The sequence below is a fragment of the Coloeus monedula genome, assembly GCF_965178545.1.
Source record: "Coloeus monedula genome assembly, chromosome: 1".
NCBI lineage: Eukaryota > Metazoa > Chordata > Aves > Passeriformes > Corvidae > Coloeus > Coloeus monedula.
Window position 1 is genome coordinate 44,853,254 of NC_138781.1, and position 23,962 is coordinate 44,877,215.

Genomic DNA, 23,962 nt, shown 5'->3' on the forward strand with positions numbered 1-23,962 from the left:
GTTTTTTTCCCCAGTTCTGAGAAGAGAAGAGTATAAAAATGTCAGTGACTTTCAGTGCGTGAAGACCATGTGGTTACTCCACAGACCTGAATCACGAGTGACTGACTGGCAGCTCAGCACACTACTCACTGCAGGTTCTCAGACATTATGTAAGCATTATGGGATGGGTGCATGTGCACACTTGAACAAAGTACTGTCCTTAGCATGCATGTACTTAGTCCTTGCACTATGGTGCAACTTGCACGTCAAGCACAAATGGATGTTCAAGTGGATGAGAGGAAAGCAAACAGGAATGAAAGATGTGGGCCACAGGTGTCAAATCAGAGAGGGTTAAGCCCTGTATAGAGCAAAGTAAAAAGCAAAGCCACTGTTCATAGCAGTTCAGACTTTCACTCATCCACCTTTCCCATCAGGCATATGCCACGCACCATAAGAAGACAGTGATAAACATGCATCAGACTTTTCTTATGAAATTGCATTTACTGAAAGCTGCCATGAGGTTTCAGTAAGTGCTATTTTCGGTGGCTAAATGAATAACAGGAATTTTTCATCTTCATATGTATGTTCTTTTCTAACAGGCAGATACAGAGTTTTAAGTGATGTAAGCTGGACACAGGGAAAATATATTGCTGACTTATGAATCTGTGTGTTATTCACATCACAACATCATTCTTTTAGCCTAACATACCAGAAATTCTGAGTTCTGTTCTTACTTGTGTGTGTTGCTCACATAACAAGTGGCATTTTTTTAGCCTAGCATACCAGAACTCTAAGCCTGAGCTATGTTCTTCCCCTTTGTCTTTATTTTGTGAATGGAAAGCAGAAGAGAAGTGAGTTTCATTGCTTTACTTGTCTTTGCCATGTGTGTTGCTGCTACATAACAGCAAAAATAGACTATCATTAATCTGAGACCTACTGTATGTAGTCCCAAGCATGACACCTTTCCAGCCCACAGTTCTGTTCCATTCTACAGAGAGAGGAATTTAATATTATTTACAAGCTACAAGGACAAAACCATTTGACACCAATGGTGTAGAAATGACAGCTTTGAGGCAACTGCACCCAGACATACCTGAATCTAATCTAGGTTCAGCATATCTTTGAATTCTTAAAAGCATATGCTCACAGAATATACCCACTTCTGATGATGCAAGAATTCTTAAAAACTGCCTAAAAAATTACCTGAGCAGCTATAAAAGGTAAATGAAAAAGCGTTACATTCACACATATCATGAGTGTACATGATACACAAATGTCTGAGGAATTGCATTTTAAGAATTTTACCTTTTCTCCTCCTTTCTTCCCAGATGATGTGAAGAAGCTTCTTTGCTCTAAAGGTGCAGAATCACTTGCTTCTCATCAGGTAGCTCTGCCAGAGATGTGCTATCCACACAGCAATATCCACCAGCTGCAAAAAGCAGATGCCACTAGGTAGCTGTGTCTCTTAGCGGAAGCTTCGACTTCCTTAGATTATATCACAAGTACTTCTCTCCTCAGTGCTCATCAGAGACAGTCCCTTTAAGTCAGAAATAGAATTAAACACGTCTTATAATGTTTAAAAAAAACACAGTTTCCACTGGGAGACTGATTACTGAGTTAAAGCAGCTTCATCTCATCCAACAATCATTAAAACTGATGTCACTAAGCATAGATGTCACTCATCTCTCATTCAACTGAAACCTCGTACTTTTCTTAATCTCAGAAAAAAATATTCAAAGAATCATCTGTAGTGAGCAGAGAGGAGGCAAGCACTTGGTAGGTGTGTGGGAAGTGTGTTTCTAGTCCTTCTCTGACAGATAACTGATTTTGCAAGTTGCACTATGTAATTGTAGAAGAAAAAACTATAGATTTAGTGTAGGGAAGGCTCACTGTTGTTTGATCATCCTAACTCCTACTTCCCTTACTAAAAAAAGAAATGAAGGCATGTTCATTCACACTACCTTTTTGCTTGATGTTTTCCATGGCAGGTTTTATATGCAGAAAATCCACCTCCTACCACTGACCAGCACAGAATGTAACAGTGGTCAGAACATCGAATAAGAAGTAGGATGTGCGCACACGCGTGTGGTCTAAGGGCAGAGCATGCAACGTGCTGAGGTTTACCGTGGCTGTCACATCAGGAAGCTCAACAGCTTCTATGAATTTCTCTTGAGAGTGAGGTGGGCCTTATTTGTCTTTTGCGGGATCCTGAGAAGGGAGAAGAGAGCACAAAGAACATGTGCTAGTCAAGTGGGATGGTTGTGAGTCCTGCCAGCACAACAGCTGTGCTGGCAGCTGGCAGGTGCTGGTCTCCTCTGTTTCCCAAAAAAGGCCAGCCAAGCAGAAGTACAAGCCATTTCTCAACAGAGAAGCCTGCTTTCTTGTGATCAGGAGAAACTGACGAGACAGGACAAGAAGCAGAAACAAGAAATCTACAGAAGATGGTAGTGAGAACAGGAAGATTCAGACATCTCTGTCCGCAAGAAATTGTATGTTTTCTTGTTTACTCTCTGGTGTTTTTCCATACACAGGTATAGCTTTTGTTCAGTTATGCTATTTGCTGCTATCTCATGTCTCATCATGTCAGAGGCACTGTTACACTGCCCAATAACTTATGTTTGGCTGAAAAGCTTGATGTGAAGACAGCGGGACATGTGGGATCTACTGGTTTCAGGTTTTGCCAGAGTAAAACAATTGTATGGGAAGGACCCTGTCAGTCATCTTTCACAAGATGCATCTGTGGAAATTTTTAAATCAGTCTGTGGGAGATGTTCCTCCAGTGCAAGTTATTGCTCTGCAGATCATCTACATTTTCTCTTCAGCTTACTAGCAGTCCTTAAAGGATGTGGACATCAGATAAGCAGACAACAGTGTTGTACCTGTTTCATCAGCTCTGCTCACAGAAACTCAAGCTGTTCCTCCTGATGTTCTTTTGTCTGTGTAAGGGCCCCATTAATCTCTTCTTTGACATCTTGTTGCACTAGGCCCACAAGTTCAGCTTTTTACCCACAATAACAATGACATTTCTTTAAGTAGATGCTTTTCAGGAAAAAACACCTCTTGCTCTTGACAATGCTCTCTTAGGCATTGATGTTTCTTAGTTCTGGCTGTAATTTTTTTCTCCCCAATAAACCACCATGCATCTGCATGCTTATCTTGTCCCACTCATTATTTTCAGCTCTATCAAACCCGGTATCTTCTTTGAATTTCATCAGTGGCGATTTTTCTTGATTTCCAGATGAAGAGGTGAATAGAACTGAATCCAGATATTATATCTCTCAGACCCTGTAAGAACTCTGTTCGGCTAAGGAATGATTTCCTATCAGCAGCAACATTTTGCGAGATGTGTTGACCACTATCAGCAACATTTCGAAACCTGTCCTTAGCACACAGGCCACACTTCACATATGCTTCTGATCTTTCAGTCATACTGTTAGCAGGGAAAAAGTCTGCAGCCATATGAATTCCAGTTTAGTATGATCCTTATGGCACTGGCCTGAAGAAAGCACCTACCTGGCACAGTGCCTCTTGCCCAGTCCTTCTTTGGAAGGCTTTCAAGTAGCAAATGCACCTGCCATAATACCAGTGCACTTCATACTAAATCACCAAAGGGGAAGGTCTGTCTTTGTAAGGAGACTGAGCAAGAGTGTTTCTGCAGGAAGAGGAATGCTCAGCCACAAAAAGAGAAGAATGTTTATGGCTACAGATACTGAAAACTTGTGATGTGTGAACTCCAGAAAATGAAGATTAAAAAATATAACTGCCAGTTCGTGAAAATCAAGAGGATGTGAATAAATCCTGAAATACCTTCTGATGGTTTACCAATGAACAGGGTTCCTGGGAGAGCCTGCAAGGAAAACTGCAGTGAAAACAGGAAAAAATAAGGGCAAATGAGACAGTGCAGAAAATAGAGGGAAGGTGGTGTGAGTGCAGGTCCTGCAATTGCTTGGAGAGAAAGAGCAGTGGAAGGGACTGAGTGTAACTATTGTCTGCAGTAGGGGAGCTCTGAGGTCCCCTTCTGACATGGCAGCCTGTCTTTTTCAGCTGCTTCTTGGAGAACCTGGCAGAGACTAAGAAAAGGAGAATGGCAGGAGATGGCAAGATTAAGGGGAAAGGGGGAAGTGTTCTCAGTGGTGCTGCTGTAAAACTAATGGTTTTGCAGGGGAAGCGAAGAAAAGAAGTCATCTTACCTCTTTACTAAATGGTATCAGGATATGTGGCACTGACCAAATATATCATGAGTGCACAGAGGTGGACCAAACCTGATTAGCCTGACTGGAAGGAGATTAACCTTTTATATGGGATGGTGTTCGGGAGGGGGGGGGGGTACATTAAATACAACAGGATACAATACAATATTAATATAAATTTTAATAAAAGCAAAATGCGGAACAACCTATACCATAAAAAACTTTGCTTTTCACCAAAAGATTATTTCAGCCACTCCCATCTTTTATGGGAAGTCTTATGATTAATTTGCCATTTTACAGGAGGCATAGGACTCTTTCCCAGGGAAGGACTGGAGATAGACATTTACCTAACCCACTAGGCTGTGAGATACTCCCTACTGGTATGCCAGTGCACCATCCATTCTGTCTGATCTCAATGCTGGCCAGGGACAGATGATTCAGACAAGTCCTCCTTTGGAAGACGCTGGCCCAGGAGAGAAGCAGATGACAGTAAATAAAAAGGGACCACTAATTGCAGGAATGAGTATTTTGATTGATTGTGTGGATCAGCGCGGGATCCATGCTGCCACAGATGGGCAAACATTTACCTTTCTCATCAAAGCATTCTCTCCATCAGGTGGCCAAGTCCTTCATGCATGGTCAGGCCTTGTGTGATTCTTCTTTTGCAGTTCAGGTGAATTTGGATTGCAGTTTGCACATCTCTAGCTCCCATACTTCCTTGTTAGCAAAGTGTTTGTTCTACCAGTTCATTGTACAGTTCCTTTCTTTGTAATTTTTAATGCATTCCAAATTTCTTGTACATGACTAAAACTGCATCATTCTGAGAGAGAACTTCAGAAGGGAAGTGAATGATTTCCCAGTTTTAGAGACAACCCCTGTGTACACTGTTTCTCAGGTGATTCATTCACCATTTATTCAATCTTTGAAAGCATGAATTCCCTTTGGCTAAGATAGCTGTTTGTGCTGACAAGGAAATGATTTAAGCCAAAAACATATTTTGCTTGCTCAACACTAAGCTGCAATTCTCCTCATCTTTTTTTCTTTCAGGGGACCAGCCCTGTGCATTCTACTGTTTGTATCCACTGGTGATTCTGTGAATGGTGTCAGTCATCCTTTTCCTCGGTCTAATTTCCTTTCTTTCCACATGCCGTGCTTGCAAAACTGCTATAGACAGAACTCCTCATTAAAAAAAAGAACTGAAAATTCTCACCTCAAAAATGACAGAAACAGTTATTTTATATGCCTAGTTTTACTAAAAATAAAAATCACTAATGCAAAAAACATGAGTTTTACTCTTCTTAAATGTGAAATGGCACAGCAGGGAGCTTTCCTTGTGATGCTCAGCGATCTGTTAAATGTTACCAAGCTGTTTCTACAGGTAGGTGAGAAATTTGGGCTGTTTCCACTCTGAGGAGCCGTTGATACCTGAGATTTAATTTTTTGTTTTTCCTAAATGTCCCAGCCATCACCCAACCATCACTATGAGGTCCTCTTAAAGGACGTTTTTTCTGAAGAAAAAAAAAATGATAAGGCAGTGGTGAATAGCAGAGGTGTTCTCAGGCCACTTTTTTTGATGTTTATTGTGATGAGTTTAGATACAGAGGAATGATAACAATGTGGCAAAAAGGCTTTGGATTCTGTGTGCTTTGTGTTGCTGGTAGCCTTTAAAAGCTTATTAATTGCTTTTAAGGCTTATTAAATACAACGAAGACAGTAAAAGGTCTTCATTGGAGCATCTCTATCATCTCTGTGATTCACAGGCTATTCTGATGTGTTATGTGAATTGTTGGTGAAACTGCCTGTAGTTAATTTTATATCTACAGACTTACATTTGCTCACAAGCAAATAAATGAAACCTCTGAGAAATTGATGTTTCTTCCATCAGCAGAATGTAGTGACTAATTTTTTCTTACTTTTCATAAATATATTTTTTACACTCTGTCTTTTTTAATCAGTGACTCCACTTGTTTGGCTGGGGCGCCCTGCTTTAACCATGAATGACTTTCAAGTCCAACAGGGTTTAATAATGCCACCTTCTGGTGGAAATGCAAAGAAAGCATTGACGCTAAAGATGGGCAGAAGGAATGAAGGAGCGAGCTTAGAGCAGAGGGTCCTGCGGGGGCAAGGCTGATTACAGGGATAGTGAGAGGGTGTGGTGACTCTGGAAGTACTTGGCTCCCGGTGCTGTTGGCCTTGTGCAAAAAGATGCATAGTACTGTCTACCATTGCCCCTTCTGAATCTGACCTGATCTGTAAACCCTGGCCTGTGCATTCTGTATTGTTTTTATGATAACTGGTATTTTGACCATCCCTTCACTGTAGCCCCCTGAAACCTGAACTACCAGGAGGATCTGGAGAGCAAGGCTCATCAACAGGACCAAGAAAAAGGAACTGAACAAGAAACCAACTGAGGGTGAGCCTTAATGAGGGGTCCCTTGGAAAAAAACAACAACAAAAAGCTGATCACAGTATGAGGATACCTAATTTCTAAACAGGACTCCGAGGAGGAGAGGGACTACAATAAAGCAATGATTCATTGCAAAGGGGCTCTGAAGCCACTTGGGGGTTATGACCTGGTCCAATTTTATTCAGCTCTGATACTGCCATTCCCAAAACAGGCAAACCCAGCTTTGAGTCTCCTCAGACACCTTCCTTCCAGGGCAAAGAAGATGTGAGGTGAAGGTCCTTCATCTGTACCAGAAGGCCTAGCATGATGTCCCTAGGAGGTGCTGAAAAGGCAATTCCTGTGCACGCTTAACCAGTTCCCCATCCCTGCCTGGTTACAGGCCATCAGCACTGCTGGTTGAGGCCCTTCCGGTGGGAAATGCTCCCCCTTGCCTTGTGCTCCAGCTACGGCCAAACTGGGATCTCTGTTGCTCAGCAATTGCCTGGGGCAAAGTGGGTGGCGAAGGGCCGTGAACAAAGGTGGTTCAACAACCTGCTCCAGGTGCGTTTCAGATTTACCATTTCCTTCTGGTTTGCTCCTGCCTGGTTGGAGACTGGAAAAATAATTGTTGCTGCAGCTCAGGGTTTCAAGGAGCTCTTACCTGTCAGGAACCGTCCTGGTCCGGGGCACAGGAGATTCCACGTGGGAGCAGTAGGTCGTGTCTGACACCAGGGGGAACTGTCTGTCAGAGGTGCGTGGAGCCATCGCCCCTGCGCTGCCTCAGCTTTGTCGGTGTCCTCCATCGTGCTCTGCCCGTACGGGCCGCTGCAATCTCTGCTGCCATTTCTCTGCCTCTCGGTGCCGCTGGCTTTAATTTTAATGTAGCAAATTTATGGGCTAAACGCGAACTCCTCGTGGGCAAAACGCAGCTTCTCAGCTGCCTGCACTATCCTGGCATATTGGACCTATGTGTTGTGGGACTGTTGTGCTGCAGCTGGATATGGAGCAGTGACAAATGCATGCAATGGATCAGAGACTTAACAATATGAGTGGGGTGGGAAACAGACTGTTCCAGTGACAGCTGCAGCTGGAAAGTGGATAATATCCCCTGTATAGTGAAACAGCAGTGCCAGAGTCCTTGCTCTCATTCTCTATCCCATTCACTACCCTCCTCCTTCACTGATATAAAGTTCATGTACATCTTCCTGATTGAAATATCATGGTCAGAAATTTGGTAAATGCAAACTGTTCTTCACAAGCAAACCATTTTCCTCATGTCCAATGTGGGTTATTTTACAGTATTTCTTTAGGGAGAGGAATGAAAAATGCAATATATTAACATTTTTGTGTCGAGTATTAGTGTAACAAGCAAAATCAGACAGGAACAGTCGGTGGACTTTTTTTCCCCCATACTGAAAACAATGTGTTAACACTTGCCCTGTAAAATGCAGGTCTCAAATTTGGGTGTGTATGGTGAAAACCAAGTTCTTAGAGTTGCTACCAAGTAAATTAGGAAGTTCTGCTTAACAGTGGCAGCAGAATTACTGCCAACTTCAACAGAAACTGTTTGAATGTGGTAAGTGTCAGAAACCAATCATTAATAGTTAGAAATTGTTCTCAATTTTTGCTTTGACTACTGAACTTGAATTTCAAACTAATAACTCTGGATGGCTCAGGTTTTCATTAGAATTTCAGGTGTCCTACAGAGTTAGGAAACTGAAGTGCAAACAGTAAAACTTCGAGCAGGACTAGGTATGTTCTTAATACAGAAAATATTTCATTCAGTGGCTATTTTAGAAGTGGTGTGTCAATGGCCCTTGGCAAAGCACGGCATCATGCTTGGGCTATAACTGCAGCAGAAAGAATTTACCATCTAGGACCTGAAAAAATGAAACAGTGGGTAGAGATAATGCAACTTCAGATTTTCTTTGAAAAATTCTCATTTGTTTTTTAGTGATAGCAGGACTTGGGGTTTGCATGGATCAGGCTTTTTCCCTTGTGGTCCTGCTAAGACAAGGGCTTTGTATCACTCACAAGATCTCAGTGAGGGACTTCACAAAGATCACAGAGACAAAATGGAAATGACAGAACTTAACCCATAACCCATTAATGAATTGTTTCTCTGTGAAGAACATCATTAAGACTTCAGACTGCCCTGGGCCAGGACTTCAAATCCACTCCCAGCAAATGCTGAATCCAAAGGAAATATGTGGGTAGCGACTGGCTCCTTCTGATGCCAGTGTTGAAAATGACAGCTTTCACTGCTGAGCAATTTCCTAGGCCAATGTGATGCTTTGACTGGCTGCATTTCTAAGCTTTTTGTACAAGTTTTTTCTTAAAAACCCAAGAAACCAGAGTGGTTAAAAAAAAAAAAAAACCAAAACAAGAAGAAATGTAAATCCTATTATTTTGGAACTGTGATGTAATATTTGATTGAGACAGATTCACAGTGGCACCTAAAAAATACTGATGTCCATGTATCTCCCTGCAAGCAGTTTGGCTGAATGTGTCTTGTTCATTCTATTTTTAAGTAGAACATGAAATACAGTCGTGAACCTGCCAAGGAAATGTGGATTCAGGTTTTATTAGTTCCTCAAACTGTAACCCAGCTGGAAAAAGATTTATGGTAAATGTCAGTGTGATTGTCAAACAGGAAAAGAAGTTGTTCATGATGAAAAATAAAGATGCAAAGATAGCTCATCACCCCTCAAAAACCCAAAGCCCAACACCCACCCCCCAAACCCAGAGGTTTCCTCCCCTCCTTTTTGCACAACCAAATACAATTAACTGTGAGTCCAGTTCTTAAAGAGACATCAATGGGCTCTCAGTCAGGCTTGAATGGTGCAGTGCAGCAAAGGGCAGCAATGCCGGTCTCAGCTTGCAGCTGAACCCAGACCTGCCAAAGTTTGTTACTTGCTGCTTTCAGAGCACTGGTATGTCCCATGGAGGCCAAAGTTTTTTAAAGAACAGAAGTTTTTTAAGTTACAAGAATACTCTTCCTGCTAATACCAAAAAAAAAAAAAAAAAAAAAGGAAAATGGTGATTTTGGTTTTCACTTGGGTTTTCAAAGAATTAGCACTGCTCCTATGAGGAGGAACCTGCATAAACCAGCAGTTTGTTGCAGAGCCCAACGCCTAGAAGCTCCCGAAGCTTTTAATCTCATACAAATGCTCAAATATTGGGCAATAAAACCATGAAAATAAATGGCAAACTTTATATAATAACTTGCAAATACATGGCATAAAACCTGATAATGTCATGCTGGCAATCCTTGAAAGTATTCCATTGCACAGTGTGGCATGGAAGACTGGAGCACAGGTTGTCAGGAGGGGCCCTTGGCTTGGAAGTGAAGGATTTTTGCAGCTTGCAGAGGACCCAGGGCTGTCGAGGCAGTCTGACTCACAGTAGCAAGTCTGCCCTGCCAGAGGGAGATGCACCTGGAAGGAGAGGGATGCACTGTACTGTGACGGGTAGGATTGCTGGGGAACCACTGGGGAGAAGCAGCAAAAGGCTCCTCATTCCTAGAGAGCGGGCATAAGGCTCTGAGTTTCCACCTTTCATTCTGAAGACAGCACATGGATCATATTTAAAGGAGCTTTCTACTCTTCCCACTCAGTAACTCACCATTGTCTGGAAAATCTAAGGGAAGTTAAATAAACCAAGCGTGATTGCATTGCTCAGTTTGGCAATCCACCATCTTCAGGCTGACTTCATGCAGATAACTTCTTGTTTAGTCTCAGAACCTTCCTCTTTCTGTCTGCACATCTTGACATTTCTTTAAAAAAACATTGCAAAAATACCACTTCTTAAAATACCACTTTCTTGGGGGTAGGGACAAACAAAGTTGCCACTTGATTAGGCAGACTGAATTTTAAAAAATAATTTAATTTCAAGTGACACTCGTGCTACACTTAGACAGCAAGTCTGGAGTGTGGAAGTCCACTTATAGCTGAAAATCACAAAATTAAGCATAGAGAATATATTCCACCAAATACAAAGTGTTTTATGAAAAGGGGGTTTGGTTCGTTTTTTTTTAGTGTAGAGGGTGATGAGTGTTCAGTAGCAAAAAATGGAATGTTTGTGTGATTATTGCCATTGGAAAATTGCTTAATGGACACACTCTCCTCCACGTTTTTTTAGAAACAAGATGGTACTAGGGTCCGCAAGGAAAGGCCCTACTCCTCCCCCTGACACTCTGAAACAACTTTGTTGTGTTCAGAAGTGAGAGAGTTACTTTGATTTGAGATGTTATCAGTTTCTTCAGTGTATAGAAATAGGGTTGCACTCTCATGGACTTATTTTGTAAGACTGGTCCTTGATTTTTCTTGTAAGGTGATCTCAGCTTCATTATTGGCAACAGTCCTTTTTCCCTTCACCTAACTCTAGTCCACAGTGCCAACAAATTCTCCTTTGTTTTTACAGCAGATGATGACAGGGATGCCCAGGTAAAGGACTCAGTTGTCTGATGGACATTTTTCTCCGCCAGTGCATTGTTACTGCACGAGTAAAAAGGATATTTGGAGGCTGTGGAGTGCACGTGGGAAATGCGTCCTCTGGGATGCTTTAACTCTGGGTACAGCTGAAGTTTTCCATGGGGAAATCAGCTGTGGTGGGAGAAGCCCCAAAGCTTGAGGAAGGTTGTGGTAACCAGCGGGGGCAAGTGGTCATTGTGTCCCCAAAGCTGTTGTCTGTGACAGTGTAGACACAGCTGGGATTTACAACACGTAGCAAGCAGGGCATGGGGGTGAGGCACAGCCCATGCTCAGCTTGATCGTGCTATGCTTGGACCAAGCACAGGGATACCCATACTTCTAACTCCCCTTGTTCCAGAGAGTGCTGATGTCCCCTGGTCAGAGCCCTCGGGGATGTGCTGAGTGAAGGACTCCACCGAGCTCTGGCATTTGGCTGAGGCCAAGCCCGTGGAAATCGGGAGATACACCCACTGGCATATCTCTAATCCTTGAAGATAGATTAGAGATCCTTGCTCTGATTTATTGCATGCTGTAAACACAGGGTGCACTGGTGACACTAAACACATGTTCAGAAAGAACTCCTTTTTATTGTTAAACAGTGGGACTTTATGACATACGAATGCGCAGTTAAAATATTTGTTGCAGTCAATAACCACAAAATTACTTCCTTATGGATATATAGCATCAAAAATACACCCCTTTACTATCAAAAATATTCCACTTTCCTAAAAGTCAGTCACCATTCATTAAAGAGATTTCTCCTCCCTTAAAAATGAGTTTAGGTCTATGTACATCAGTATCACATGCACATACACTGACACATGCACAAATTGCAGTGGTGGAACTGTTCAAAATCTTCCCTATCCTTAAATTCTTCTCCACCTCCTTTTCTAGGCACGGAGCACTCCTTTTCTTTCTACTTTCCCTCTTCCTTACTCTTGATCCAATTCCATGTTCAACACTGACATATTGTACTGCTTTTGTTTTTAAAATCTTTACTGTTTTAGAATATTTAATGCTTAGCAAGAGGCATGTCAGTAATTCAGTGCAACCATTAAGGCTCTTCATATGGATAATGGCAACCCCTCAGCAGTTGCTATCCCTGCAGGACACACATATCGATACATTTCTCCTTCCCAGAGCCTTTTAGACGAAGACAGAACCATCCTGGTCGCTGGTGTTCAGGGTTATGTTGCTGTTCACCACACTTTCTGCATAACTAACTGAATGGGTGACCTGGTAGCGACTGCAGGGCCCACAGAAACACAGGAATGGACAGTACTTCAAGCAGACTTGATAAAGGTATTTCCTGAATTTTTCCCCAGCAAAGGCATAGATAAGAGGATTGAGACAACAGTGACTGAATGCAATGGTTTCAGTCAGGTGCATTGCATAGTCCAGTGACTTAATTTGGTTGCAATTTGTGAATAAATCATAGTGATATAAAGTATCTAGAAAAATCAGTACATGGTAGGGGGACCAAAACAGAAAAAACACCATCACCACAACCAAGATCAGTTTTATGGCTCGTGCTTTTTTCTGATTTTTGCAGGACAGGAGGGTTTTGATGATCCCACAGTAGCAATAGAATATGATACAGACTGGGATGAAAAAGCCAATAATGTTCAGCTCCATATTGCAGAACACTGGCCAGATGTTCTCCAGCTTCTGTGGGATGACAGCAATGCAGTCATTTTCTACAAGCTGAGAGAACACAAAATGTGGCACTGACACTAAAAACACTACTGCCCACACTCCGCAGGCTGCAAGGAAGCCATGTTTTATTGTTCTGGATTTCAGAGAATAAGTTGCCCGGACGATGGCCAAGTACCTGTCAACACTGATAACAGTGATAAAAAACATGCCCCCAAAGAAACCGATGTAGTACAGAGAGGAAACAGCTTTACATGCAGTAGTTCCAAGGGTCCATCCACGGACCGTGTTGGACGCCCAGAATGGGAGGGAGATCACAAAGAGAAGGTCAGAGACGGCCAAGTTCAGGAGATAGATGTCAGTGATGCTTTTTTGATTGCCTTTCACTATGGCAAAAACCACCATTAGATTCCCTGTGAGGCCGAGAGCAAAAACCACAATGTAAAATATTGGCAGAAATATTCTCCCAAACTCTTGGATGTCGATTTTATTGCAGGAGAAAGCATATTCATCGTAAGCGTAGTCACCTGTTGTTTCTGCATATGCTTCCGTCATGATGAATTTGCTGGCTAGAGGCAAAATGGAAAGAGTAAAAATAAAACATTAGAGTGATCTTATGTGTGCTGTGGTAAAATACTGAGGGACTGCACCAAGCATGCTTTGGGATTTTGTCACTATTTATTTGAGTGAGGGTTGTATGACGGTGGAGGTGATGGTAGTTACGTTATGACAAAAGCCCGGACTCTGCTGTTACGTGTACTTCACTGAAAATTAACTCTTTAGGATAAGAAAAAAATTAATGAGAATTTCAAGGGCTGTTACATAAGCCCCTGCTTATTGCAGTGCAGCAGGAGCAGCAGCAAGCTGAGATCTGTGCAGGTGGTGCATGCACCATGAGCAATGCAGGCGCTCTGCCAGCCTGTGGGGCAGTGTTCGGCAGGAAACGATACTTCACAAGTAACTGTTGAACAGATTCAGTGCCTGTCAACACCAACAGCCACATCTCCCCCACACTCTAACCCTGGGCTGGAAGGGTGGCAAGACGCCCAGTTTGGCCACGCCTGAGCTGATGCTTGCTGACATGAGAGGAGCAAGTCTGCACTGGGACACTGCTGGCAGTGAGCGTATCTTCGATGAGGCTTTTCTAAAAATCTTCCTATGATCAAAAGAAGATAAACTATATTGGCCCTTTTCCTCAAGCAACAAAGCATCTCGTGACTGCTCCTGCTTTGTCTGTGAGGCTGGAGCCAGGAATACACCTCGACTGAATCCAAAGAGAGTATGGGGTGCAGGTGTGTGACCTCTGGCCTCACTGGTCTGCACACCCAAAACCTCAGAGCACCTGTCAATTCATCTGCTCTCCTTTGGGATGTAGTGTTCAAGTCTCCACAAAGATTTCTGTTTGCAAGGAATCAAAAATCCTATAGGAGTGCAGGCGTTGCTGTATTCAGTCTGCTCCCTGGCTGGATAAAGAGCTTGTAAGTATCCATTGCTTGCTCTTGCTGGAGGAGATGAAAGAAATTGAGTGTGATACACTGTGCAGAAGCCCAGGGAGATGATAACATGGCCAAACCAGCCTGTTAAAGGTGAGACTGAAAGAAAAGGTCAGTGCTAACAAAACTGCAACTAGTAACTACCCCTTGGCAGTTATCACTGTCACAGTGTCACCGTCTTCTTACAGGAATCCCCTGCTGCCTGTACAGAAGTGACTCAGTTCAGTGACCATAGGCTGTCTCTAATAGAGATGTTCACATCTCCTGTTAGTGGGTGGTGTAGTCAGTACAGCCAACAAACAGCAGTGCATTTCATCCAATGCAGGTCAGGCCAAATCTGCTTTCAGACAAGACAGACTGCTTTGCAGACTGCTGACCACACTGATGAAACTTCTTTTTCCAAATATAAGGCAAGCATGGACACACTGCTCAGTGGTAGGCGCTGATGGTGTATAGCTACCCTGACTCCTGACACTTAGAGCTAAGTGATTGGAATCCCAGCCTGCAGGTCCACATTTCACCAACAGCAATAGTTTTTATACCTTCTGTTTAAAATAAGCCATGCAAGATTAAACATGAAATAAAGATGTCCTCAGGTGTGAGACAGTTTCCTGTGACACGGTGGTAACTACAACAATCTTGCTATTGTGACCATAGCAACATTTTCTCCTAATGCTTCATTGCCAGAGTATTGTTTGTGGTGTTGGCTGTGAAGCTCTGGCCTCTTATTTTGTAGCAATATCTTAAAGAGGGTAATTTTTTTGGTGCTAGTTTGAAAAGCGTGCTCTTAATTTTAAAATAACTTTTTATTCTGAAAATTCAAACCCTGATGAGAAGTGCTCTCAGACCAGAAAATATGTTTGTGGTTTGCGCAGGAAAAGTGTGCTAGAAAGGGCTGCCTCAGCACTGGTAGCTCTGGGGCATGGGCGCCGTGTGGGGAAAGCTGTTTGCAGCAGGCAGCCACACCCATGGGCAGAGCGGCTCTTGCAGTATCTGTCCACTTGCCCTGGGAGCCGAGTCCGCCTTCAGTCTGTCCAGCCCCGTCGGCCCAGTTCAATTCTCCAGCCTTTGGAGACGAGGGATCTGACCCCGGCAGAGTTAAAGGGACACAAACAGAAAAGCTGAGGTGCTGGGGCAGAAGCTGACAGCAATTGCAAACAAGATACTTATTTTCTACTGGCGAGATAAAGAGTTGCCATCTCTTTATCTGCCGTGTTGAGTGATACATATATGAGCAGGAGACATCATACATAACCTCAATAACCCATCATTTTCTGCCTTCCCATCCTGATTTCTTTCTTCCTTTCTGAAACTAAATGTATGCAGCAGAAGCGCCAGGGCACACTAAGTCTCTTGTGCCGAATATGTGTCACAGTCAGTTCCCCAGCTCCTTTGCCTCTGAGCTGTTACTGCATCCATCTGTGCAGCGCCAGAGCCTCAGCCTTTCTCTGCAGGCTCATGTGCTCCACAGCTGCTTCTTCACTCATGCAGAGGTAGCTGAGGGCTACAAAAGTGACTGACTGGAGCAGGAACACATGGTCTGTGAGAAGACACTGGGTTTGGTCAGCCTCAACAAGAGATGTCTCAAGAGAGATTTAGGGAGAAGGTGTAAAGGTGAAGTAGACAACTTTCCTCAGGGCAATAATTAACAATAGCTGAGGGAAATCACTGCTTAATGTACTGAAAACAAATTTTTGTCATGATGATGCTCAAACACCAGGACAGGGCTCCAGGGAGGTTGTGGGTTCTAATCCCTGGAGATGCTTGAAACTCAGCTGGCCCTGCTCGGTGCATGGGTTTGAACAAGAGACCTCCAGAAGTCCTGTCCTATCCTTGTGACTCTGTGGCAATGCCAGACAGAGGTCATGCTGTTTCTGCAAAGTGTCCCAGCTTCTTCTCAGCCGTGTAAGCTCCTGTTTCATACATGTCATTCCTGGTGTGATAGCCAGAAGTCTCATCAGACAGAGGGGAAAAATTGATCGAAGCCTGCTCTTATCCCCTTAACAGCTTTGCTAATTGTGCTGTCATCCAGAGAGGGCTGTTCGGTGGTGCTTGCCTTGACTGTCTGGGCTGTGTGAAATCCCTGCTCTGCAGAGAGGGAATGCACATTGCTTCACTCTCCTCTCTAAGAACCTCTTGCTATGCTGGTTTTTAACATGCTTGCTCCCTTAATTAGTATCTAGAAAGGCAGCTTGTCCATCTGGAGAATTTCCATATGTGTCTGTAGAAGTCACTGTGCTCTATTGGACAGAGAGGATATCACATATGTGAGGAAATGCAGCTCCCACCGGGCTTAGCCCTCAGATCTGGCAGCCCCCTGCACAGATTTCGGCACTGGCATTGCCTGGAGAGAGAGCTGGGCATGGGAATGGCCACCTTCTTCACTGGAGAACATCTACACAGGTGTGTAGGAGAAACTCCTGGACTTAGTGAAGTAAAGAGAAACATTGCTTGTGCTGGGATATTTCCTGAAATACCATTTCAGTCAGGTAACCTCCTCTAGCTCACTGATGAGGATCATTTATTTCTACAGTAGCAAATTATTTCCTTTACCCTCAGATGGGTGCTTGAGGAGTCTGTGGTACCTACAACAATGAGAAGGGTAAGATTGGGTATAGCATGTCCAGGGGCAAGCAAGAACTGCACTTACCAAAATGATACTGGCCTTTGAATCTGCTGGCAGTCTGCGGCTTGGTCTCTCTCTAGCTCCTGGATTTCATATATCAGCAGTCACACACTCATGATCTTCCACCACCACTCATCCTGCAAGGGCAATGCCGCCAGTACTGTTAGAATATTTAGCTCCTCTGACACCACTTTGCTCAGTTTAAACTGATGATACTCAGTAGGTGGGCTGCAAACTCCAAAAGGCTCCCAAAACCCAGCCCATGCTAGATAGGGATGTGTTGAGATGATATTGCACCTTAAAGAGAGAAACTTAGATCTGGCCATCCTCCATCCTTTCCTGCCAGCCTCTCTGTCAGCCACTAAAAGTCCAGTGCAGCTTCTCACTGTCAGCTTCAATCCAATTTTCTCTTTTATACTTGCAATAAATGTTCACCTAAGGGACAGAGTGAACTGAAGAGTGTAGAGGACATAGGAGGAGGACTGCAAGGCTTTGAGGTTTCTCCACCAGATATTTTCCCTTGCTGACTACAGGAAATAGTAGATTCACTTCTGCTTCTCATGGAACTGCTTGACCACTTTTCTCTCTCTCTGGATTTCCCCATCGATTTTGCACCCTACTCTTCACAAACACTTCTGCTCTTAATCACATTTATAGCTATCTCAAAGACCATAGTCTGCAAGACCAAGACCCCTGTTTCTCAACCCAGCTATTCCCAAACCACCATGTGCACCCCATGTAATACACAGGGAAGTGAAATTGTGAGAAGTCTGCAAACTCCTCTAAAGAACAGAAGTTGCTTTTCAATCTTCAAACAACACTCGCATCAGGCTGGGTGACACAAAAGGAAATCCTGTTTATGCATCTGATCTTTCCAGGTGTCATCCCTGGCACTTCAGCCAAGTGCCATGTTACAGGCTTTACTGCCAAAAAGAGGGAGATCTTCAAGCAGTTTGCCTCCCTGTGATGCCTCTCCTACCAAATTAAAAGAAGTGAAAAAACCAACCAAATCCAGTCTGCCAGAGGGTTACGCTTCAGATTTACACAGTACGATAATAAACATATTTCAGCCTCAGAAAGGTTTTCACACCTTAGTCAGCATTTCTGAGCACTGCTTACACTCTTTTCTCATGCTGGCAAAACATGCTTTCAGTGCACACTGAATGGCCTGATGAATCACCTGGCCCTGGGAAGCTGTAGGTTTTGTGGGAACCCCTGTGCAACCCTAGAGGTGCATGTATATCCCTTTGTCACCCTTAGATCTGAGCTGCCGTCACCCTACCCAAGTATAAATGCCCTTGCTTTTTTCATTTGCAGCTACACCCATCTGCTTCTTTCCAGCTGGTGGTTCTCAGAAAGAGCATAGGGATGACCTCAGGCACCTCCAAATGAAATGTTGTAGCTATGGTGGCACTTCTAACACACAAAAGAAAGAGATTAAAGAAAATAACCAGAACTGGGTGGGAACTAGAAGCAGATGGCACAATGGGTAAAACTTAAACAGCCTGGCCAAGCATCTACCACACAATCATCGGAGTGTCACAGACACCTCCAACCACAAAATCATCAGTGCCGTGGACACCTCTACCCACAGTTTAGATGATACACCACCCAAAACTTAGACTTATGGGTAGTACATTAACCAGAGATGGGGCCCAGTTGCTAGTCCTACGCCCACCTAGTTCGTGTAATTCACTTAGTTTATTTTTCAGAGCAGGGTGGTTCCCTTCATAGACAATGGCCTCTGGAGTTGCTTGGGATCATGTTAGATAGCCAGGGCCAAAAGCAAGCCCATCCCAGCAGATGCCGTTACTTTAAATCTTAAATGTCAGTCTTTTATTCAGTCCTGAAGTGGGGAAATGTTCTCCCTATTCCTCCTCTACATGCCAACCTTTGAAAATGGGAAGGAAAGTGAAAGGGCTGATCTAACCCAACCTTTAACCCAGGCAAAATGAATTTAAACAGTTCAGGGGCAGAACACAGCTGAGGCCAATCTGTGTGGCTTTATAGAAGAGGAGCTTTAGCTTGGGCATCTGATGGGATTGCAAGGTTGAAAAAGGGGGCTGTGTGGGAAGCGTTGGAACTCTGATTTGCAGTGATTTGGTTAACACATGTCTCCAGCCCAAAGCAAGGCCAAAGAAGCATTGCAATGGGATTTGGACTGGTTAGACATCAGATCTCAAAAGACAGACATCTGTGGAGGAAGCCTTGCCGAACTAGGAATATTGCTTGTAAAATATTTGTGGAAATGACAAGTTGAAAGCCAAAAACTCTTTGGTATTTTTATCATTGCTCTGAAAGCAGATTGGCAATGAGAGCTGGCAGGGGCATGTGATAAAAGGGTTCCAGGACTGGAGAGTGATTCAGACAATCTGGGTAATCTAGGGCTTCTGGGTGATTCACATTGGCTCTAATGTACCCACATGTAACCAAAATGACACACTTGGGAGTTAAACAACATGGGCCATGTCTCAAGAGCAGGGGCGTATCTGAAAGGAAACTTGACTGCAAGAAAAGCTGATGCAACCCTCAGATGTTAAAAGAGCTGCCAGATGGGAAGGAACAAATGACTTTACCATTGCAGAGCTTGATACAGGGGTTGTAGACATAATTTGTAACACTTGATTTCACTTTTGCTTGTGTTAATAATCTTGCTAATTATTTGAGTGGGATTAGCTGTCCGTTACAGTGATGCAGGGAAATTCAAACTAGAAACATGCAAGACAGGAGTAAGATGAACATTTTTAACAATGAAAGCCTAATGACTGGAACAGATTTCAGGTGGGAAAAGGACATTTTTGCATGTCTGAGGGTCTCACTTTGAGAGAAGGTATCGGTCTGGGAAATGGATTTAGGCCAGACATAGTGGAGAATCTCAGCTGGAGGGTGCTAGGTTAGACCCTACAGCCCTTGATAGGCAGGGAGGCAGACCAGGTTGGGGCACTTCTCTCAACAACCATGACTCTCTTCAGTAATAAATGATGGGAAAAGCTAAACTGCCCTCTCCCCCACACTAGCTAGCTCAAATCCTGGGATGTGATCCCTGGAAGGAAGCAGTCTCCTGTGAAGAGCATGGAGTAGCTGCTAGCACTGAGGCCATAATGATGGCTGTGGAAAGGAAGCAGCACAGTTTGGAGATGTCACCAAACAGCCCCCCTGTTGAATCCTGTGTGTTTTCCCACCTAACCAGTTCTTTTTTTAATCCTCTCTAGCTTCTGCGTGAGTGTGGTATAATCCCACATGCTCCCTGCCCCTCCAGTTCTTCCTCAATGACTTTAAGGTGAGGAAATTCCTTTCTTTGGTGTTTCTTCCTTCTTCTGTCATTTATTCTCAGATCAACTGGACTATTTCTGTGGCCCATCAGAATTCTGCAAACCCAATGACTGCTTTTCGATTTGCGTGATTTAATTTATGGAGGCTTCCCCCAGTAATTTGAGGATAAGTTTTTTAAAAGCAAGTAGTTCTCTGGGATGCTTCACTATTGAATTTTCCAATTCAAGATGAAGTTGAAGGTGCAGAAATATGATGCTGAGGCTTCAAAGGATTAGGCCACTTAGGGTATTTTAAGTAAATGACTCACAAATGGAAGCCGATAAAATCACTGCTGATAAAGACAAGACTGAATCTTGCAGAGGCTTTTGATCCTTTTACAACAGTATTTAGGTCAAAGATATTAAAAAATGCCACTTCCCTGATCCAATTCTACAGTTTTTACACCAATATTACCAACTAAATTAGAAGCAGACACCACTAGCTGAAGACGAGAAGCCATGTAAATCTACAAATTTAAACCAATAGTTTTTGGTGAAAAAATACATTTGAAAAGATCAGACTTTGATCCTGGAAAGCAGGAGGAGAGAATTTAGAGTCCAAAATCCCTAGGGTCTCTCTCGCCTTTGCCTAGGGCATTATAGCTTTGGAAAGTGCTTTCTCAGTGATGCTCCATGCTCACCTGGAGGTAACTGCAGCACAGCAAGTAATCAGAGCACAAGATTTCTATTAACCCATCGCATCAAAATTAGGTGTAGTCACGATTCATAAAGAAAACACAAAAACATGGACTTCCACCTGTCTCTGCCAATGTCAAGGGCTTCATCACCCATCTTTCAGAGCAACAACAGAGGCGTTATTTTGAACAAGACCTTGCCCTTGCCCCCTCAGTGCACTGGCCAGGCTGGTGGCCTCAGTCAGGCTGTTTGTGCTACCATCATAGCAAAGCAGGCACAGGGGACTGAACCCAGATGGCCTGGGCACATCCTGCCCCCAGCAGCGTCCCTCCACGTGCTGGTTTTGCTGCCCCACCAAGAAGACTTGCTGTGAGCCAGGCGGAAGGGACAGCTGCATCCCAGCCGTGTGTGGTTTGCTGGGGCCATGGAAAGCCCTGCCAAACCCCGGGCAGCTCACTGCTGTGGTTGCTGGTGTATTTATAGCAAAAGCTGAAGGTTTCATGGTTTCAGCTTCTTCCCTTGGCACTGGGGAGGACAAAGCCCCTCTGAAGCAGACAGGGTGGACATGCAGGAGCCTTCGTGCCTGCACACTTAATGGAACAGGGAATAGGTTCAGGTTTCAGGGCATGACCAAGTCTCTTGAGCACGTGAATCTGTTTCAGAAATTACTTAATGCCTTTAGGAAAGATGACCTGACAGTATGACTCAGACTCACACATCTCCCCTGCATCTTAAAACTGAGGTTCAAAAATTACTGAAATGGTTCTAAAATTTGCATCCATGTCTCTCAGAGTGGTCCTGATTCTATGACAAGAAGTAAGGGAGCTCTGCAGAGCTTCTGCAGCCTGAGATGGTTTCCCAGCAGTGTCCTGCTCCCAGGACCAGCCAGGGGGTGGGAAATTAGGTAAATGGTGAATATTGCTGCAGAGCAGTATTTATTTTGGTCCTTGCAGAGGCTGGAGAGCACTTTAACTCAGCTACTGGGGAAGCAGTGGCAGAGCTGAGGGAGCAGGGGCCCTCCCAAGAGCTGCCCACAGGGAATAGGGTGTTTGGGGTTGTCATCTGATGATGGTGACTGGATGGTGACTGCCAGGATCAGGTTTTTTTATTTCACAGGTATTTCATCTAGCCTGTCAGTTCCCCTAATTACCCTTTCTGCTTGCACAGTTTCTCAGGAACTCTGTATCTTTTTTTTTTACGTCTAGCTGACCATTTTGCCAGTGTTTTTCTTACCTGCTCTTCCTCAGTATTTATTTTTCCCAGGCCTTCCCTTCTGAAGCAGCATTCCAATTTCTTTTGTATTTTCTGTTGAAGGGACAGTAAAAACAGATGATTATTTGTAGCTAAGAGCACTGTTTGTACTTGTTTATGGTTACTACGGGCTCTGTCCTCTCACTGCCTTTATTGTGGCATCTATTTGCTTCTGCCTCAAACCCCTTTTTGTGATTAATAATTTCATATTGCCTCAGCATCTCTAAGAAATCTGAGAGGGCTCTCTAGCAGTGGGAGCTCTTTTAAGTCATCTTCTCCATTGTTTCAGGGAGCAGAGCACATTACCCCTTTCTGACTGTGTATGGATGAGATTTAACTTCTGGAGTTGCCAGCTCCTTCCTGGGAAGATCAGGTTTTCTATGGGATTTACTCTCAATTTATTATGTGTTGTCTTTTGTCAAATTTTAGCCTTTTCTTCTCCCTTTTGGACTTTTTCTGCACTGCCCAAACCCTTTACATTCATCACAGTTGCTGTCTTTTATCCTGTCATCCAGTTCACTGCCTCTGGCTGCACTGCCTGCACACAGGGCTTGCCCCAACAGACCAGATTTTGGGAACCACTGTTCTGGATCTGTGTTTATATCACACAAGTACTGAGTGGGTGGCCACCACTGTGTTACCCAAATGTCTCACCCAAACCGGCATACATCTTTATATAACATCTTTCCTGTGGAAAGGTGAGTCACAGAAAAATCAGGTATGTTATACAGAAATGTAAGGCTTTTCAAACGTCTGTAATTTCCATTGCTCTCTTGCTGATCTGTCTGTATCAGATGCTTTCTATTGGCTCTACCAGATTTTCTGCTTTTTGGGCTGTCTTTCAGCGTCAGTGATGTTTTGGATGTTGGTTCACTGACCAAAACTAGAAGCAAGCAATGCCGGTGAGTTGTGAAATCCCTGCAGACATTGAACAAAAAACTTCTAATGAAGTAGAAGGGCTGTATCTTCTTGGTCTGTCCTTCTGGGTTAATGTTGCACACTAGTCATATATCAGCATCTGCTAACCTTGAGCATTTCTATCCACGGTGAATATTCCTCTTACCACAAGATGCCACAAATAATTAGTGACCGAGTAAAATTTATCTGTCCTGGTTCACTTTATTAGCAAAATATGCTTCCCTTTCTACTTTCACAATTTGTAAACAGTACCCACAATTATATATTATATTTTATATATCATTATATATAATATATATTATATATTATAATATATATATTAAATTATATATAATTTATATTATTACATATCATTTAGATATAATTATATATATCAAATTATATATAATTTAGATTTCAAGCAGTAAGCAGTGAAGAATTTCTTTAAGTTCACAAGACACCATTTCGTTCGTCTTGCTCTGTCAAATTAGAGGGAAAATATAATTGTCTCTTACCTTAATTCATAACTGCATTGAAAACCAATGTTTCCTTCAAGCTGAGCCTGTTTGGATTTAAATGTATGTTTCCTCTTCTCTAATCCTCATGCCTATGTCAACGTGTTGGCTTCCTGGGCTGAGCTTCTTTGGGGCTGAGATAGTATTGATGTGTTGTGCTTGGGTTCTGCTGGCTTGCTTGTGAAATTTTGAAGTAGGAGGCAGCCACTCAGAGGGACAGAAGGGCTTACAGAGGACAGGACTTGCACGGAAGACAGAAATGCCTGACGTGCTTCATACTCAGCATGTCAAAGCTGTCACCCCCTCAATTCCTCCCATTCTATGCAGAATGAGACATTTTTCACCTAGACACAGTACGGTGTGTAGAAATACAAGTTTGGCACAATAGCAGGGACCTTGAGCAGGGGGGACACAGGAAGCAGCACAGAGGAGTACAGGTATGGGATGGTAGAGGATGGGGCACAGGCTGGCACTGGGGAGCCCCACAGCTGTACAGAACTCACTGATGGTCAGCTAAAAGATGCAGATCTGGAGCTGGCAAAACTGGGTTTAG

The 23,962-nt window shown here is 43.5% G+C and overlaps 1 protein-coding gene across 1 annotated transcript; it reads right to left on the reverse strand.

Annotated features, from left to right (window-relative positions):
* Window positions 1-12,173: 12,173 nt before the first annotated feature.
* CX3CR1 (C-X3-C motif chemokine receptor 1) lies at window positions 12,174-23,546 on the reverse strand (the record flags this gene model as incomplete). The annotated part of the gene is made up of 4 exons (XM_082284705.1): window positions 23,410-23,546; window positions 21,980-22,051; window positions 16,824-16,936; window positions 12,174-13,249 (listed from the first exon to the last, which is right to left on the reverse strand). Exon 4 carries the CDS (start codon window positions 13,233-13,235, stop codon window positions 12,174-12,176), a length of 1,062 nt encoding a protein of 353 aa, XP_082140831.1. The 5' UTR covers window positions 13,236-13,249; window positions 16,824-16,936; window positions 21,980-22,051; window positions 23,410-23,546.
* Window positions 23,547-23,962: the final 416 nt, after the last annotated feature.